We start from the raw sequence: 18701 nt of genomic DNA, 5'->3' as shown, positions 1-18701 counted from the left end.
CTTATTGTCGCTGATGCAGCCACGAACAACATGTTCTGTAACCGCAAAGATGTGTTTCTGTCAAACGGGGAAAAACTAGGGACTGTTTTTAGTTATATTGACGGAGAATCATCTCAGTACATACATTTGAGATCTTCGATGCTGGCTTATGTATCCATAAATTTGTTGTCGATGATCAATAGATTCCCTGTTGCCGCAGTGAGAGTTGCAACGGATTCATTTTATATTGATAAAAAACACTCAGCGCTGTTGGATAATGTTATATCGGATGATCCATCGTGGGGCTCGTGGAGAATAAAGAATGAAATGTTACACGGATATTGTAAATCGGCTGATGTTGAAATCGAGGATGAGTATCGCAGCGCAGAAATATCTTCGATGGTTTCATCGGGGGCAACTTCGTTGTTGCCGCCGGTGCACGATCCTGTTACAAGACACAAAACAGTTTATCTGAACGGTCCTGGTGGTTCTGGTAAAACAACTCGAGCGATTGAATTATTTAGAAACTCTGACATGATTGTGCTAACACCCACACACAGACTTGCCAGGGAGATGAGACAACGGGATGTTAACGCGTGCACGTATCACAGTTTTTTCAAATACAGCGGCGGCACGTGGACACCTGAACGAATGGGAACGAAATATATTCCCGAGAAAATCATCTGGGATGAGATAGACACTGTGCCGTTGGATACATTAAAACAGTTTCTGGATTGGCTGCTAAAGAAAAATACCGCAGTGGTGATGTGCGGCGATCATGGTCAACCACCCCCATTTACAGGTGAATCTCCACACGAGTGGCTGAAAACTTTTGTAGATTATTATGAGGAAATAACTAACGATGTTAGAGCACTCGATGAAACGCTGAAAGAGTTTAAGGCACTGATCAGGCTACAAACCAATAAAGTCCAGTGTGAGATAATGCGTGAAATAATTCCAGAGACTTCGCTGAGCGACTTTTGGGAAACGTGGAAACCAGGTGATTTAATTGTGGCAAGTAGAAAGATAGTCAGGGACACACTTCAGCAGCGGTTATTTCAGTTACATCAGAAGAAATTTCCCATGTTGCCAGTGCCGTTGTGTTATAGACCAGCTGATACGCGATTGCAGAATATTGATGTTGATATTCCAGGGCGCCTGACTGCGTCGGGTCCGGAGAAACAGAATTTAGTATTAAATGATATTGTCACAGTTGATGTTGATGCTGTTGAACAGGCACTGAAAATGAGCAAATCCCCGTGGACGCTAGGATACGCTATGACCATCCACAGTTCGCAGGGACTAACTATTTCAGATACAACAGTTTGGATTGTTGATGATCGCATCGAGTGGTCAAATTTAGTTTATTTAGCCGTGTCAAGAGTAAGAAGGATAGGTCAGTTACGAAGAATTGTATTAGATGATGTTGTCAACGACAGCTCAATCGCTGATGACACAATAAGAAAGAAATTAGCCGGTTACAAACAGAGCGACAAAAAAAATGGTAGAGAGTTTGATCCCAAACAAAGTTTGGATGTTGAATTTGTAATACAATTACAACAACAGCAGAATAATCACTGTGCGAGTTGTAATTGTTTATTGCTGTGGCAGTATTCGAAAAACGACCCAAGGCAATTCACCGTAGATAGAATAGATAGCAGTCGCGGTCATACACGTGAAAATGTGATGTTGACCTGTCTTGAGTGTAACCGACGCAGAGGTGTTGCTGCAGTTATTTAAATGATTGAATCACTTCAGTGCGGATCACTTTAGTGATCGGGGTGGTAATTGTGTATCCTCGTGAATCACCTGAAGTTGCTCGCGTTTAAATCCGCGTTGAGGAGCAGTCGAATCTAATCTGTAGATTGCGTTTCTCCCAGTTGATCTGGTTATGCTGGATATCTTATGTGTAGTAACACTCCATGTGGGATCGGTTGCTCTTTTTTTTCCTCCTTCTAGTTCGCCTGGTTCGTATAAATACCTAACGGTGACATTACCCAGCAGTGGGGACGCTAGCGTCCCTGGCTGCGTTGAAACATTTTGTTGCTGTTGTCCACGTTCACTGACGCGGGGTATATATTTTTTTGTGATTGCATTTACAGGTCTCATGTTTGTTGTTCTGGTAATTTCATTATTCAGTGCGGCTATCACGTTTGGCAGTCTTGCAACCCATTCACGAGATATCGTATCGTAAATGAATTCCCTTGCGTACTGGTATCCGAATAATCTCTCAGCGAGTGTTCTATTAAATCGCTCAACAATTGCCTGATCCCGATGAATTTCAGTATGTCCTCGTCGTATGGTAACGTTATGCTGCTTTGTCAGTGATGACACCGCGCCCTGAAATTCCTTGCCAGGATCAACTTGTAATAATCGTGGCCAGTTTAGAGGTCCTCGTTGATAAATTCGTTTAAACGCAGAGGCGACTTCGGACGCTGTTTTAGTCGCTAACGGTTCTGCTTCTTTGTATCAACTGGCAACATCAACTACTGTTAGCGCGTATTTGTATATTTTTCTACGGACAGTATCATGAGGCAGGAATAGTATGTCAGCCTGATGAACTTCATTGGGCACACTAACATCAAAATGTGCAAAGTTGATTTGTCGAGGTGGTGGTAAGTAGATTTGCCATATTGCTTGTTTTGATAGCCAATTTTTGGCAACCTCGCGTGTTACTGATGCCGCGTTGGCGAGTTTATTAATTGCTGAGTTACCTCTCCAGTATCCGATTGGGGAATAATAAATCGCTTGCATTTTTATTTAATTATCCAGCGCCTAATACTAATTTAGATTTCATCGCTGATCTTACTAACCAATTAGCGAGTGACTCCTTAAATGATTTATTTTTTATGGCGCTTAGTGCATGAATTAATTTCACATCCGCAATATGCCTGTCTTGTAGATCTTTACTTCGATAAGCAACATCATGTATGTGACACGCTGCGTCGATAGCGTTTATCGGATACTCTCCCGGTTTTGGTTTAGATTGTTCATCAAGTCTGATATCTAGTCGGGTCCCTGGACCGCAGTAATTGTATCCTGGGAGATGTTTTTCTCCGGGATACTTTGCCCAGGGAGTTCCGGGGAGCTTTCCAAGTTTGGCTGCAATGTCACCTCCGCTAAATTCTCGCTTTTTTTTTGAAATGTAAATTTTTTTGTGCCACATCGCGTACACTTACCAGAAAGTGCTTGTCTGTTATTATTTGTTGTAATGGTTGTTAGATCATTCGTAGGGGTTCGTGCCTTACACTTCACACAATATAGATCCATAATTATTATTCTTTATATACAAATGGAAATTACAGATTTTTCTGCGACAAAAAAGAAAGAGCCAGTTAAGCATAATTCAGTGCTACCAAACTCTATCCGCGCGATTATAATTGGGCCATCCGGTTCAGGTAAAACACAGCTGTTGCTGAACTTGATAATGAAGTGGATGAAATGGGATAAACTGTATTTGATAGCTCCATCTGTAGATGATCAACGATGCTATAACGTTATAAAAGATTTTAATGAGAGTGCAAGCGCGCTGAGTAAAGACGGTGAGGATGTTGTTGAATTTATCACTGATATCGAAGAAGCCCCCAGCGTCGAGGATCTTGATGAATCAATTAACAACCTAGTAGTGTATGATGATGTTATGTTGGACAAGCAAAAAAATCCCGCAAGAATATTTTCCCGGGGACGTCACAAAAACACTGATGTGATTTATGTTACTCAGCGTTATACACAAATTCCTAAAGTAATCAGGGATAATTGTAATCTTCTTGCGATATTCAATGGAGTTGATACACATACACTGAGAAATATTCATCAAACCTGGTGTGGTGGCGATATGGATTTAAATAAATTTAAAAATTTCTTCAGTCATGCTCAAAGAAAACCTCACGGATTTGTGACAATAAATTTACACGATCCCAGAACAAGATACCGTATTGGACTTGATACACTATTTGCAACATAAAAATGTTTTTCCTTGGAAACTCATTTCCCAGAGCAGCAGAGGGGATGGACCCGACCCATGGATTTTTCAATAACGACCCCGCCACGGAAACTGTTTCAGATTTATTGAAGTAACCCAAGTTGTCAGTGCAAACTCAACGAGTTTGTCCCTGGAAACTCTTCGAGTTTTCGGGGGACATTTTTTTTTGTCCTGTATTCTGAATAGAAGGGTTTATTTCGTCGAAATAAGCCCTCTATCGAGGAATAGTTTCCTGGAGGGGTTTATTGTGCAAAAAGTTTCGGTCTGTACAGCCCCTCTGCTGCTTAAACAATGTTGTAAAAGTGTTGTTGGAGGTCTTTTCTTAAACAATGTTGTAAAAGTGTTGTTGGAGGTCTTTTCTTAAACAATGTTGTAAAAGTGTTGTTGGAGGTCTTTTCTTAAACAATGTTGTAAAAGTGTTGTTGGAGGTCTTTTCTTAAACAATGTTGTAAAAGTGTTGTTGGAGGTCTTTTCTTAAATAATGTTATAAAGGTATTGTTGGATGTCTTTTCTTAAATAATGTTGTAAAGGTGTTGTTGGAAGTCTTTTCTTAAATAAGGTTGTAATGGTGTTGCTGGAGGTCTTTAACTTTCTGTACTCGCTTGGAGATTAAGTATCATGATTTCAGTTTTCAATCAATAAGAAAGGTCTTTTCTTAAACAGTGTTGTAAAAGTGTTGTTGGAGGTCTTTTCTTAAATAATGTTATAAAGGTATTGTTGGAGGTCTTTTCTTAAATAATGTTGTAAAGGTGTTGTTGGAAGTCTTTTCTTAAATAATATTGTGATGGTGTCGTTAGAGGTCTTAAACTTTCTGTACTCGCTTGGAGATTAAGTATCATGATTTCAGTTTTCAATCAAAAAGAAAGGTCTTTTCTTAAACAATGTTGTAAAAGTGTTGTTGGAGGTCTTTTCTTAAACAATGTTGTAAAAGTGTTGTTGGAGGTCTTTTCTTAAATAATGTTATAAAGGTATTGTTGGAGGTCTTTTCTTAAATAATGTTGTAAAGGTGTTGTTGGAGGTCTTTTCTTAAATAATGTTGTAAAGGTGTTGTTGGAAGTCTTTTCTTAAATAATATTGTGATGGTGTCGTTAGAGGTCTTAAACTTTCTGTACTCGCTTGGAGATTAAGTATCATGATTTCAGTTTTCAATCAAAAAGAAAGGTCTTTTCTTAAACAATGTTGTAAAAGTGTTGTTGGAGGTCTTTTCTTAAACAATGTTGTAAAAGTGTTGTTGGAGGTCTTTTCTTAAATAATGTTATAAAGGTATTGTTGGAGGTCTTTTCTTAAATAATGTTGTAAAGGTGTTGTTGGAGGTCTTTTCTTAAATAATGTTGTAAAGGTGTTGGAAGTCTTTTCTTAAATAAGGTTGTAATGGTGTTGCTGGAGGTCTTTAACTTTCTGTACTCGCTTGGAGATTAAGTATCATGATTTCAGTTTTCAATCAAAAAGAAAGGTCTTTTCTTAAACAGTGTTGTAAAAGTGTTGTTGGAGGTCTTTTCTTAAATAATGTTATAAAGGTATTGTTGGAGGTCTTTTCTTAAATAATGTTGTAAAGGTGTTGTTGGAAGTCTTTTCTTAAATAATATTGTGATGGTGTCGTTAGAGGTCTTAAACTTTCTGTACTCGCTTGGAGATTAAGTATCATGATTTCAGTTTTCAATCAAAAAGAAAGGTCTTTTCTTAAACAATGTTGTAAAAGTGTTGTTGGAGGTCTTTTCTTAAACAATGTTGTAAAAGTGTTGTTGGAGGTCTTTTCTTAAATAATGTTATAAAGGTATTGTTGGAGGTCTTTTCTTAAATAATGTTGTAAAGGTGTTGTTGGAGGTCTTTTCTTAAATAATGTTGTAAAGGTGTTGTTGGAAGTCTTTTCTTAAATAATATTGTGATGGTGTCGTTAGAGGTCTTAAACTTTCTGTACTCGCTTGGAGATTAAGTATCATGATTTCAGTTTTCAATCAAAAAGAAAGGTCTTTTCTTAAACAATGTTGTAAAAGTGTTGTTGGAGGTCTTTTCTTAAACAATGTTGTAAAAGTGTTGTTGGAGGTCTTTTCTTAAATAATGTTATAAAGGTATTGTTGGAGGTCTTTTCTTAAATAATGTTGTAAAGGTGTTGTTGGAGGTCTTTTCTTAAATAATGTTGTAAAGGTGTTGTTGGAAGTCTTTTCTTAAATAAGGTTGTAATGGTGTTGCTGGAGGTCTTTAACTTTCTGTACTCGCTTGGAGATTAAGTATCATGATTTCAGTTTTCAATCAAAAAGAAAGGTCTTTTCTTAAACAGTGTTGTAAAAGTGTTGTTGGAGGTCTTTTCTTAAATAATGTTATAAAGGTATTGTTGGAGGTCTTTTCTTAAATAATGTTATAAAGGTATTGTTGGAGGTCTTTTCTTAAATAATGTTATAAAGGTATTGTTGGAGGTCTTTTCTTAAATAATGTTATAAAGGTATTGTTTATAGGTCTTTTCTTAAATAATGTTATAAAGGTATTGTTTATAGGTCTTTTCTTAAATAATGTTATAAGATGTTGTTGGAGGTCTTTTCTTAAATAATGTTATAAAGGTATTGTTGGATGTCTTTTCTTAAATAATGTTGTACTGTTGTTGCTGGAGGTATTAAACTTTCTGTACTCGCTTGGAGACAAAGTATCATGATTTCAGTTTTCAGTCAAAAGGAAGGTCTTTTCCTAACAATGTTTCCATACTCTAGTGGAGATTAATTAAGTATAGTGACTTCAGTTTTCAGTCAAAAGGAAGGCTTTTTCTTTAGAAAGTTTCCATTCTCTAGTGGAGAATAATTAAGTATAATGACTCAGTTTTCAGTTAAAAGGAAGGTCTTTTCTTAACACATTAACCCCTGGAGGTTTTTGTAATTTTTGCCTGAAATTCGAGTAGGAAACATATTTTGAAAGCTATTTCTGAATAGATCCGAAAACACCAAAAATCCCAGGTAATCTTGCAATAAAATACTGTTAGAAACATCGTTTTTCATTGGCTATTTGGCTCGCACATGAGCAGAAGGGTAAAAGTTAGATTGTTTTTTGTTTTTTTTTTTGCTAAACAGAGCCATTATTTTTGTATTGAGACCACTCTTTATTCCAAATGCCCATCTTATCCTACTTTTTGCAAAGGTTCATCTGTCTGTTTGCAGTTCATACCGGTTTGTCTTAGATCTGAGACCAAAAAGTAAAAAATCCAGACACAAAATTGGATTCTGACCACGGGCCAATTTTGGGTAGAAAAAAATCGGGTCCAAAAAATGAGGTTTTTCCATCTGTACATGTATTTTGTAGTGCAACTAGATATTCCAGATTATTTGGTATCATTGTAGAGCTACATCAGTCTACCTTTCTATAATACCACCCACTATAGCGTATCTTGCATGACCGTGACGCTACAGAGCTCAGCAGTAGGCTACTACCTCCTGCCACGTTAACTCGTCGCTAGGGGTTAATATGTTAACAAAGTTTCCATACTCAGACAGAAATAAGTATAGTGACTTCCATTTCCACTCAAAAGGAAGGTGTTTTCTTAACAAATTTTCCATACTTTGGCGGAGATTAATTAAGTATAGTGCCTTCTATTGAAATTATGCTGCATATCTGATAAAGACAAAATCATTCAATGCATCAAATCAGGCTGGCCAGGAAAGATCAGCAATAAACAATGACTGATGAAATACCTGGTAATTGTTTAATCCTGATTGAGGGGCTTTATCAGTTCCAGGTCCCCACAAGCTTATTTGTGTTCCCAAATATATTATGCACTCACTTGTCCCACTGAATTGCCAGTTCTGTTGAAAAGTAGGTAAATACAAAAAAAGTGGTTTTAGATGAAGAAAAGAAGAAAAATAAAATGTAATGATTAAAGCCCAAAAGACAACTGAATGAACATTTCTGACAATCGATTGTTCATGTCGATAAGAAATTTCTCTTGACATTGACACATTATAAATTTCTTACTTTGCTTTCTTTTGTATTTGTGTTTCCATCAGATAGGATGGCTATAATAAGTTCTTTTTCTAAAAATCAGTGCAAGAGTAATTTTTGTTGAAAATTAACTGATTGGTCCCTTGTACATGTAGTAATAATTGTTAAATGTGACTACTGCTGATTATTACAGTAATGATAAGTGCTCAAGATAAGTATTATTTTTGCATATTTTATGCATTTAATTAAAATACATATGCAAGGTTTATAATGTATTCAGAGTATGTAAAACAATTTAATCAGATTTGGGACAAGTGGAATTCAGAACATAGTATGATGGATATCCACTAATGGTTACCCTGACAGTTCTTTCCCCAATATTCATGTCCATTAGTGGAATCCTGAACAGTTCTCTCAACCCCCCCATCATTCATACTCTTGTCCCTTGTCCATTAGTGGAAACTCTAATAGGTTCCCCAACCCCCCAAAAAACCAGATATTCATAATGATGTCTATTAGTATGCTTCCTTTCATTCCACCACCCCCCCAGTAATTATGTCCATTATTGTAATTCCCAACAGTTTTTTTCCCCTCCCACCATTAATCTTCATGTCCATTAGTGGAATCCAATTCATTTCTCCCTGCAGTAATCATGTCCATTACTGGAATTCCCAACAGTTCTTTTCCCCTCCCACCATTTATTGTCATGTCCATTAGTGGAATCCCATTCATTTCTACCCCCCCGTAATCATGTCCATTATTGGAATCCCCAACAGTTCTTTCCCCTCCTACCATTCATCATGTCCTTTAGTGGAATCCCATTCATTTATCCCCCCAGTAATCATGTCTATTATTGGAATTTCCAACAGTTTCTCCTCCCACCATTCATAATCATGTCCATTATTGGAATTCCCAACAGTTCTTTACCCTCCCACCATTCATCATCATCATGTCCATTAGTGGAATCCCATTCATTTCTCCTCCCAGTAATCATGTACATTATTGGAATTCCCAACAGTTCTTTCCTCTCCCATTATTCATAATCATTTCCATTATTGGAATTCCCAACAGTTCTTACCCCTCCTACCATTCATAATCATGTCCATTATTGGAATCCCATTCATTGCTCCCCCCAGTAATCATGTCCATTATTGGAATTCCCAACAATTCTTTTCCCCATCCACCATTCATTTTCATGTCCATTAGTGGAATCCAATTCATTCCCTCCCCACAGTAATCATGTCCATTATTCGAATTCCCAACATTTCTTTCCCCTCCCACCATTCATCATCATGTCCATTAGTGGAATGCCATTCATTCCCTCCCCCCCAGTAATCATGTCCATTAATGGAATTTCCAACAGTTCTTTCCTCTCCCACCATTCATAATCATGTCCATTAGTGGAATCCCATTCATCCCCCCACCAGTAATCATGTCCATGTTTAGAATTCCCAGCAGTTATCTCCTCTTCCACCATTCATAATCATGTCCATTAGTGGAATCCCATTCATTTCCGCCCCCCCCCCCACACAGTAATCATGTCCATTATTGGATATCCCAACAGTTCTCTCCTCTCCCATCATTCATCATCATGTCCATTAGTGGAATCTCTGACTGTACCCCGAACACCAACATTCATAACTGTCCATTAGTGGAATCCGAATGCCTTTCATAACCCCCCCCCATTAATCATGACCATTATTAGAATTCCCAGCAATTCTCTCCTCTTCCATCGTTCATAATCATGTCCATTAGTGGAATCCCTGACAGTTCTTCCCTATACCATACCACACCATTCATAATCATAATTTCATATTCTGGACTTACTTTCTTCCTTCAGTGCACAGTCAAATTGAATTATCATGTACTAGTGTCTTAGATCTTTATCACTCTTACTCTATCACAAATACGACAGTGTACAGTGTAAATGATATGCACTAAATAAATTTCAAATGATTATACCACTGAATATTTTAGGACTTCCAATATTTAATGAGCAGACTATCAAAAAAAGTACCCATAAAGTCCTGGACTTCCTGATTTAGGAAATTAGTGAACCCCTGATGTAAGAAACTTAACATTGGTTGTATAAATTAAAGAAGGTACTAAGTTTGTTGATAAAGTTTGTTGGTTTTCCTTAAAACATCGTAGTGATATGACTGAAAAATTGTTAAAGCTATGTTAAAAATCCAAATCACACACACACACACATTATTTAAATCCATGGACAAGTGATAAATTCTTCAGAACAAGTGATGAATCTAGGACAAGTTGATCAAGTGACTTGCTAAGCCCTCTCAGCCATAAGCATAGTATTTCTTATGGTTGGTTATAAAATATTTGTTGGGACAAGTTCTAGACACATTGAAAATGATTGTACTTGATCATGGTGAGAACACCCACTCAGATACAGCTCTGTAATCGAGTACACCCAGAATTGGTCTGGGTCATTAAGTCATTAGATTTTGATGCTAAAATAGAATGAGTGATTCCAAACCAGGGAGTAAAGTTCATTGAAATCATATCTAGATACCAGCCTGATAAATTATTATGGGATGGGCATATTGTCATACAAAGACATTTTGATTAGATATTTGCTAAAACTGAGTAAAAATGGGAGTTGGCTAATTATCAAGCATGGACTAATTATAGAATAAATATGGTTCAACTCCCCATTGCAGCTACCTCGGGCTGGTGTCTAGTTGTATAACTGTGTGGACTGCTGCAGTGCATTGTCCAAAGACAAAACACGTTAGTCTTGATGCAGGGTGTCAGACGCAGTAGTATGTTAACGATGATTATTTGCCAAAGGCAAAACACATATAACTTTCTGAAAAGAAGCAAACAGTAAGAAAAGCAACAAAATATGAGTCACTTGTTTTCTCCAGGCATTAAATTAGCATATAAATCAATAACTGTACCTTCACATGCTTGATAAAATTAGGAGTAAGAGTCCAAGGGAGACACAAAAGTAGGAGTGAGAGTCCAAGAGAGACACTGCGCTTGATAAAAGTAGGAGTGAGAGTCCAAAGGAGACACAAACCTAGGAGTGAGGGTCCAAGGGAGACACAAAAGTAGGAGTGAGAGTCCAAGGGAGACACTGCGCTTGATTAAAGTAGGAGTGAGAGTCCAAGGGAGACACAAAACTTGGAGTGAGGGTCCAAGGGAGACAAAAGTTGGAGTGAGCGTCCAGGGGAGACACTGCACTTTGATAGTTGCATGACACTCAGATCATATTCTATTATATCATTTCTGTACAGTGGCTTTGGATTTTACCTAATACACTGGAAAAAATGACAGGAAATCTTTATTTGCAGAGATGGAGTTGATGACAATACAACATAGTAAGTGGCAGACAGACATCAGAATATGCAGATAACATTGCAATAATATGAAGCTGAACAGTCTTTCATAGTTTGGTTGCATATACCTTGTTTTTAAAGTGAAGTTTAATCTGAGGTGATAAATATAAGGTAGGATTGTATATTAATGCACAAAGATGATGTACTAAAGTTTAGATGAACCTGGGGTCAATAAGTCTTCCTGCAGCAATATATTCGTAAAGAGTATCAGCTACAGTTAGCATGGTTTCACTCATCAATCACAACTTACTTTTGTTGTGATATATCACATAAGGTCAACAAATAAATGAAGGTAGATTGCCTAGAGGGAATAGGTGGCCATCTAAAGGCAGACAAACTGATTAAAGAATGAAAAGTTAGTCCTTGCCAGTCTTGTTTGAAATCAGGAAAAAGCACTTGTCTATACTAGCCTTGGAAAACTTGACTTGTCCTTCAAAAATGTATAGACCCAGATATTGTGCTATGAGATTTATCATCCCAGCTGCCTAATAATGATTTTAAGTTGTCTAGATTGGTAGATCATATGAATCATCATTTCCAGTAATACCTAGATAAGGAGTCTGGACTCGTAAATCATATTAATCATTTCCAGTAATACCTAGATAAGGTGTCTGGACTGGTGGAGCATTTGAATCATCATTCCTTGTAAAACCTAGATAAGGTGTCTGGACTGGTTGAGCTTATGAATCATCATTTCCAGTAATACCTATATAAGATGTCTGGACTGGTTGAGCTTATGAATCATAATTCCCTGTAATACCTAGATAAAGTGTCTGGACTGGTTGAGCTTATGAATCATAATTCCCTGTAATACCTATATAAGGTGTCTGGACTGGTTGAGCTTATGAATCATAATTCCCTGTAATACCTAGATAAAGTGTCTGGACTGGTTGAGCATTTGAATCATCATTCCTTGAATATATGTACCTCCATAGATAAGGTTTCAGGACTTGTTGATCATATGAACCATGATTCCCTGTAACACCTAGATAGGGTGTTTGGACTAGTTGATCTTGTGAATCATAATTCCCTGTAACACCTAGATAAGGTGCTTGGACTAGTTGAATCTTGTGAATCATAATTCCCTGTAATACCTAGATAAGGTTTCTGAACTGGTTGAACACATGAATCATCTAGATAAGGTGTCTGGACTTGCTGAGCATATGAATCAATTCTTTGTAATACCTAGTTAAGGTGTCTGGTCTGGCTGAGCATTTGAATCATCATTCCTTTTAATATGTACCTCCATAGATATGGTTTCTGGACTTGTTGATCATAGAAACCATGATTCCCTGTAATACCTAGATAAGGTGCTTCAGGAGATCTCAGATCAAATGTCAACATGGTAGGCATGTCTGAAATGTTTCTCTCTTGAGGGCATGTGAATCAACATATTTTCAGTTGGTTGCCTGTCCTGCAGGGCAAGTGACTTGGAAATTTTCTTTGTCTATCATTTGTTTTACTCCTAATAAACTACATAATACTCAATCTTCTTAAAGTGCAGCTTGTCCATGGAAATCACTTGTATGCATAAAAAGGGCACTTGTCCATGGAAATCAATATACATGAAAACAGAAAATTACTCATATGCATAAAAGGTGATTTTTCAGATTTTTTAGTAGCTTATCAACCTTTTCTAATTCAATCTCTATAATATGACTGTCTTAAAGGTGCTGGTGAATGAGTTACCTGAAGATTTCCTCCGTGTTGGTGGTTCAGCCCAGCAGCAGCAGGTGATGACAGATGAGCGTCTTGCACAGATTCTTCAGGCACAGCAGCAGGCAGGGGTTGGCATGATGCCTGCTAACCTGGCTGGCAGGCTCAGTTTAAGTGTTATACAGGTATGCTGATTACAGTCTAGCTTGTGTCAATAGGCCATCTTGCCTGGGGAATGAAAAAAAGTAGACAGCTGGTTGTTTTATTAGTTTTGTGTCAAACTGCCTTGAGGAAGCTTGACAAAGCAATCACTTTGGCATCTGTGTACATGTTCAACTATATGTCTGTCCATACCATAGTTGGCATCTGTGAACATGTCCAACTATATGTCTGCCCATACCATAGTTGGCATCTGTGTGCATGTCCAACTATATATCTGTCCATACCCTAGTTGGCATCAGTGTACATGTCCAACTGTATGTCTGTCCATACCATCATAGTTGGCATCTGTGTACATGTCTGACTACATGTCTGTCTATACCATGGTTGACATCTGTGTACATGCCCAACTATATGTCTGTCCATACCCTAGTTGGCATCTGTGTGCATTTCCAGCTATGTCTGTCCATATCCTAGTTGGCATCTGTGTGAATGTCCAGCTATGTCTGTCCATACCCTAGTTGGCGTCTGTGTGCATTTCCAGCTATGTCTGTCCATACCCTAGTTGGCATCTATGTATATGTCCTAGTGTATGTCTATCCATACCTTAGTTGGCATCTGTGTACATGTCCAACTATATGTCTGTCCATACTATAGTTGGCTTCTGTGTACATCTCCAACTATACGTCTGTCCATACTATAGTTTTGGTGTCTGTGTGCATATCCAACTGTATGTCTGTCCATACCCTAGTTAATGGATATTGTTGCATAGGATCTATACATTGATACTTACATACGTTTTGACAGTTATTAATAATAATCTTGATAATAGGACTTAAATGGCACCTTTGGCTTAATTTCTCGTTGGTTGATGGGGTTTCGACATTTCTAGAAGGACTTATAACTTCCCATTGGCTTGGCTAGGTTACATGAATAGGCAAGTTTGATGGAAAATGAGTAGTGTATTATGTCACATGGGGTCTTTTTTGAAGTATTTTTGCACTAACAGTGTATATAAACAGAGAGCTGAGTGATCAGTTTCATTCCTATTTTTGAGTTATTCTCATTTCATATGTTACTGTTGTAAGTATGCAGATGTGTTCTATGTTGTACTAAGATATTATTAAAGAGAAAAAAAATATTTGTATGGACTGTTCAGTGGAAATAGAAAGTGCCCATTATTTGGACTATATTATTTTGGAACTATAAATTATTCAAAGGAATTCTGGACAATGATATCTTGACAGGGTCGTGGTTCTTGGAGGACCAGTACATTTCTGGTTTTGAATTTGAAAATTTTAAGGAACTGTATATTCATTTAGGACTTTCATAGACCTTTATAAGGATTAGTTTAGATTTGCTTCACAGTACTCTAAGTTCCTCTCACATTTTCATTTATAACTGATAATTCTTTCTTTTTTTAAGTTTGACAAAATGTTTTGATTATGCTTTTTTCTGTTACTTCGTTTGAGACCATAGAGTCATAACGGAATGTACAACAGTATGTCTGTTCATACCCTAGCTGGCATCTGTGTTCATGTCCAGCTTTATGTCTGTCCATACCCTAGCTGGCATCTGTGTTCATGTCCAGCTTTATGTCTGTCCATACCCTAGCTGGCATCTGTGTTCATGTCCAGCTTTATGTCTGTCCATAACCTAGGCCGTCCTCAGTGCTAAAGATTTGTGCTTTTCTTTTATTTCAATAGTATTTCATCCCACTATATTGAATTTTGAATATAGCAATGGGGTGGGCTTAAATACAGGCATTTCATCCCACTAACTTTGGATTTGGAATATAGCTCAGAGGTGGGCTTGACATACAGGCATTTCATACCGCTATCTCAGGATTTGGAATAGAGCTCAGGGGTGGGCTTGACATTCAGGCATTTCATCCCACTATCACTGGATTTGAAATAGAGCTCAGGGGTGGACTTAACATACAGGCATTTCATCCCACTATCTCTGGATTTGAAATAGAGCTCAGGGGTGGGCTTGACATACAGGCATTTCATCCCACTATCAAAAAAGGAAAAAAATTATATGATCAGTAAATGAACCTGCCTTAGTAAATAGACTGTCTGTTTTTAATATGAGAAATTATCTACTTTTGACTTATATATATCCATTATAGGTACTCAACCAAAAAAGCGAAATTTACATCCTTTACCTTTACGTATCAACTTGTCACATTGTATCCATAGAGACAAAATAAAAACAAAGTGCGACCATGGAGGTTTTACCTTGCCACTTCCCCCCTTTAATTGTTACTCTATGGAGGTTTAATATACTAATGATTTTTTGCAGAAAAGTGAAATTGTTAGCTGGGTCTCTGCTAGATGGTGATTCAGGTGAAACAATCATACCAGTGACTGTCATTTTGCCCAGATATGCAGAAACAATGAAGTATACTTCATCTTTTCTTGCATTGACATCACCTTTCTCTATTTTGCAATTGAAATTCCATGAATGTATCATTTAGTCAGTAACCAATTGTTACTCTGTTGAGGTTTTATTATTGCTGTCTTGAGGTTTAATTGTTACTCTATGGAGGCCTAATTGTTACTTTATGGAGGCCTAATTGTTACTCTATGGAGGTTTAATTGTTACTGTATGAAGGTTTAATTGTTACTCTATGGAGGTTTAATTGTTACTCTATGGAGGCTTAATTGTTACTCTATGGAGGTTTAATTGTTACTCTATGGAGGCTTAATTGTTACTCTATAGAGGCCTAATTGTTACTCTATGGAGGTTTAATTGTTACTCTATGGAGGTTTAATTGTTACTCGATGGAGGCTTAATTGTTACTCTATGGAGGTTTAATTGTTACTCTATGGAGGCTTAATTGTTACTCTATGGAGGTTTAATTGTTACTCTATGGAGGCCTAATTGTTACTCTGTGGAGGCTTAACTCTTTGGTGTATAAGCAGGTTACTATTAAAGGTAAACAGGTTTATTTTATGTTTCAGGTTATAATGTCGGTGGAGAGAACTTCTACCTCAATACCTGTCACTCATTTTAAATGTAACATGCTTATGAGGTTACCAGCTGTTGCAGAAGAAAAGTAGTTTCTTAAACCAACTTGGAACATTTTAATACTTTTATAAAATTTAATGAGTATTTTCTTTTATACATAGTTGGTAGGGTTAGCTCTGCTTATTGATGCCTGATTACGTGATTCTTGAAAATTTTGGATAAATCAAGCTGAAATGTTCACAGAATGAGCAAAATTAAGAAACCATGTTTTCAAGTCCTACTTTTATTTCTTCATTAACTTCCACCACTGGTCACTTATTTGTGGATAAGGCATCAGGGGAGGTAAGATGACTAATACATGTCACCCGATGTCTGTTAATGGTCAGCAGGCTCTCTTCACTACTTTTGGGCTCCAGTTATGGATCAGGCACAGGTCAAAGGAAAGGAACTTGGTTGCTAGCCCTCTGCTCATTCTGCTATATTGGACTTGATGCTTTTATCACTGTCTTGGGAAAGCGACTGGATTGATAACCTCTTTCTTTATGTTTCCTATTCAACCCATATTGGACTTGGGGACACCTGCCACATGGTGGTGAGTTGGTCATGTCTACCTTCCCTCCCATGACACAATGGATGACTTTCCCATGACTTCTTTGGTTCGTAGAATGGGCATATGATAGAACCTTCCTGTCCCCTCCAGTCTCATTATCAAATAAAAGCATGGAGACCACCACTCACTTCCTGATGCATAAAGAGGGGATCATCAGTCCCATTTTCCAAGATAGAACAATATTTTGTCACATTACACCTATCCACACTTGAGTGTAGACAGGATGATGCAGCCACAAAGTTCCCTTCTCCAAGAATAAGAAGGAATGATCATGTCTCATCCTGAGAGTAAAGATAAGGTGATGAACGCATAGTTTCAGTAGAGTCAGACAAGTTACCAGAAGTCCCAGTTGTGTCTGTTCTCCTGTTTTGTAACCTAATTTTCATATCCAATTTGTGAGAGTCAGGCAACAGAAGAGGAAGAAATTGGGACCTTTGACAGAGAGCTAAATGAATTTGATCACCTCCACAGGGTCTTCAGACAGTAAGCTACTCTCCAGCTTGGAGATGCTATCTGGAGCACAATCTCTGATGGACCTTGTTGCTTCCACACTCAGCAATACTATAAGTTGTAAAGAGGCCAAGTAGTGAACAATTAGCAGAAATGATTGATTGTCCTCTTTTCTATGCTTCAGCCTTTGGTTTTGACCTCCAGTTATTGGATCCATTTACCTGCATGACCCCACCTTGGGCTCCAATGCTTCTTAGGTGGGGATATTGTTAGGAACCTGGGCCCATATCTGCTAATTCCCTTCAGGCTCTGGAACTCAAGGCTTTTATGCTAGTTACTATAGCTCCCCACTGCCAGTATTTTTGTTTGGCTGTGTAGCATCCTGAGCTTTATGTCTGCACAAGGTCAGCTTTGACTAGATGTCAACTTGGGATTTTAATCACAAGACAGGAAAGCTATTTAAGTTTCAACAATTTAATAAACGCTAATAATGGTACATATTAACGGTACCATATGCATGAACGGATCAAGAATGAAGTCAGAACTCTGAAATAGGTCCAAGCGAGTGCAAGTAGATAATACCTAATATTCTTTAATTACATAAATGTGTGGCTCAGAGCAAAGTTAAGAATGTGCATAATAAAACAATCACTGTAAACAAATAATGTATTTCTCAGGAAAGAGTACAACCCAGAACGAATTGAATTGTAGAACACATGAAAAATGATACCACTTGAATGTGTTTCCCAGTGAGTTTAGTATTGTTGTGGTCCAGAATGCACTACTACTTTGAAATATAAATTTAGAATTGTTTGTCTTCTTTATAGCCAACTAAATGTCACTTTTTTGTAATACTGAAATGATGAATACTCCCTTTATGGAATAGTACAATGAATGCTCCCTTCTATACATGTTTAGTTTTTTACTGTATCAACACTACTGATATTTTAATATATGTATCTATTTGAATTTCCATATGCAACAATTATATAACAGTAGAATAGATTATTGTTTTATCATTCAAGTCAATATAGATGTAGGCCATCAGTTAAACCAACGCTATTGTAGTATAGCACTGTTAAGTCTACAGGGGGATTAATCTTCAACATTGAAGAATATATTATAGGTTTATTTCATATCATTTGAAATATTATATCATGTAATGATTTATATTGTTATAATTTGATCTCTATAGTAAGCATACCATGGTCATATTAACTCTCTTATTTCACTGTTCTCTTATTTCATATAGATAGTCTCTCTGTCGGTTGGAATGCATCTGCCAAAATATGGCACATGACTGGTATTTATACCCTTGAGACCGATTGGTCTTACGCAGAGATTGATGGGAAAAACCTTGGTTGTAAGTGCGTGAGGGAAACACACAAGTAGATTGATTGACACTTAACAACACCTTAGAAACGCTCAAAAGTATTATGGTGGGTGAATATGCGATTCGCACTTACACAAGTACTTTGGCAGTGGAGTTACTCTATATTTGGGCACTTGATGTGAAGATATTCACATCAGAACTTAACTCTTTATCCCCCAAAACGAATATATTATGCTAAATAGTGTTAGAGGATATAAAAGAGGCCAAAACACAACG

At 37.3% G+C, this 18701-nt stretch overlaps 1 protein-coding gene across 2 annotated transcripts in view; it reads left to right on the top strand.

Moving 5' to 3' along the window:
* The window catches only part of LOC149786000 (toll-interacting protein A-like), a 66333-nt gene that overhangs the window by 23268 nt on the left and 24364 nt on the right, over positions 1–18701 (top strand). For both annotated transcript variants that reach the window (XM_089976284.1, XM_089976283.1), the window contains exon 2: positions 12915–13085. In XM_089976284.1, the coding sequence (XP_089832410.1) occupies positions 12915–13085 (171 nt within the window). The remainder of the gene's footprint in view (positions 1–12914; positions 13086–18701) is intronic.

This window comes from Sinohyriopsis cumingii, chromosome 12, assembly GCF_028554795.1.
Source record: "Sinohyriopsis cumingii isolate HCF-2022 chromosome 12, ASM2855479v2, whole genome shotgun sequence".
Lineage (NCBI taxonomy): Eukaryota > Metazoa > Mollusca > Bivalvia > Unionida > Unionidae > Sinohyriopsis > Sinohyriopsis cumingii.
This window is presented reverse-complemented; position numbering and strand designations above follow the sequence as displayed.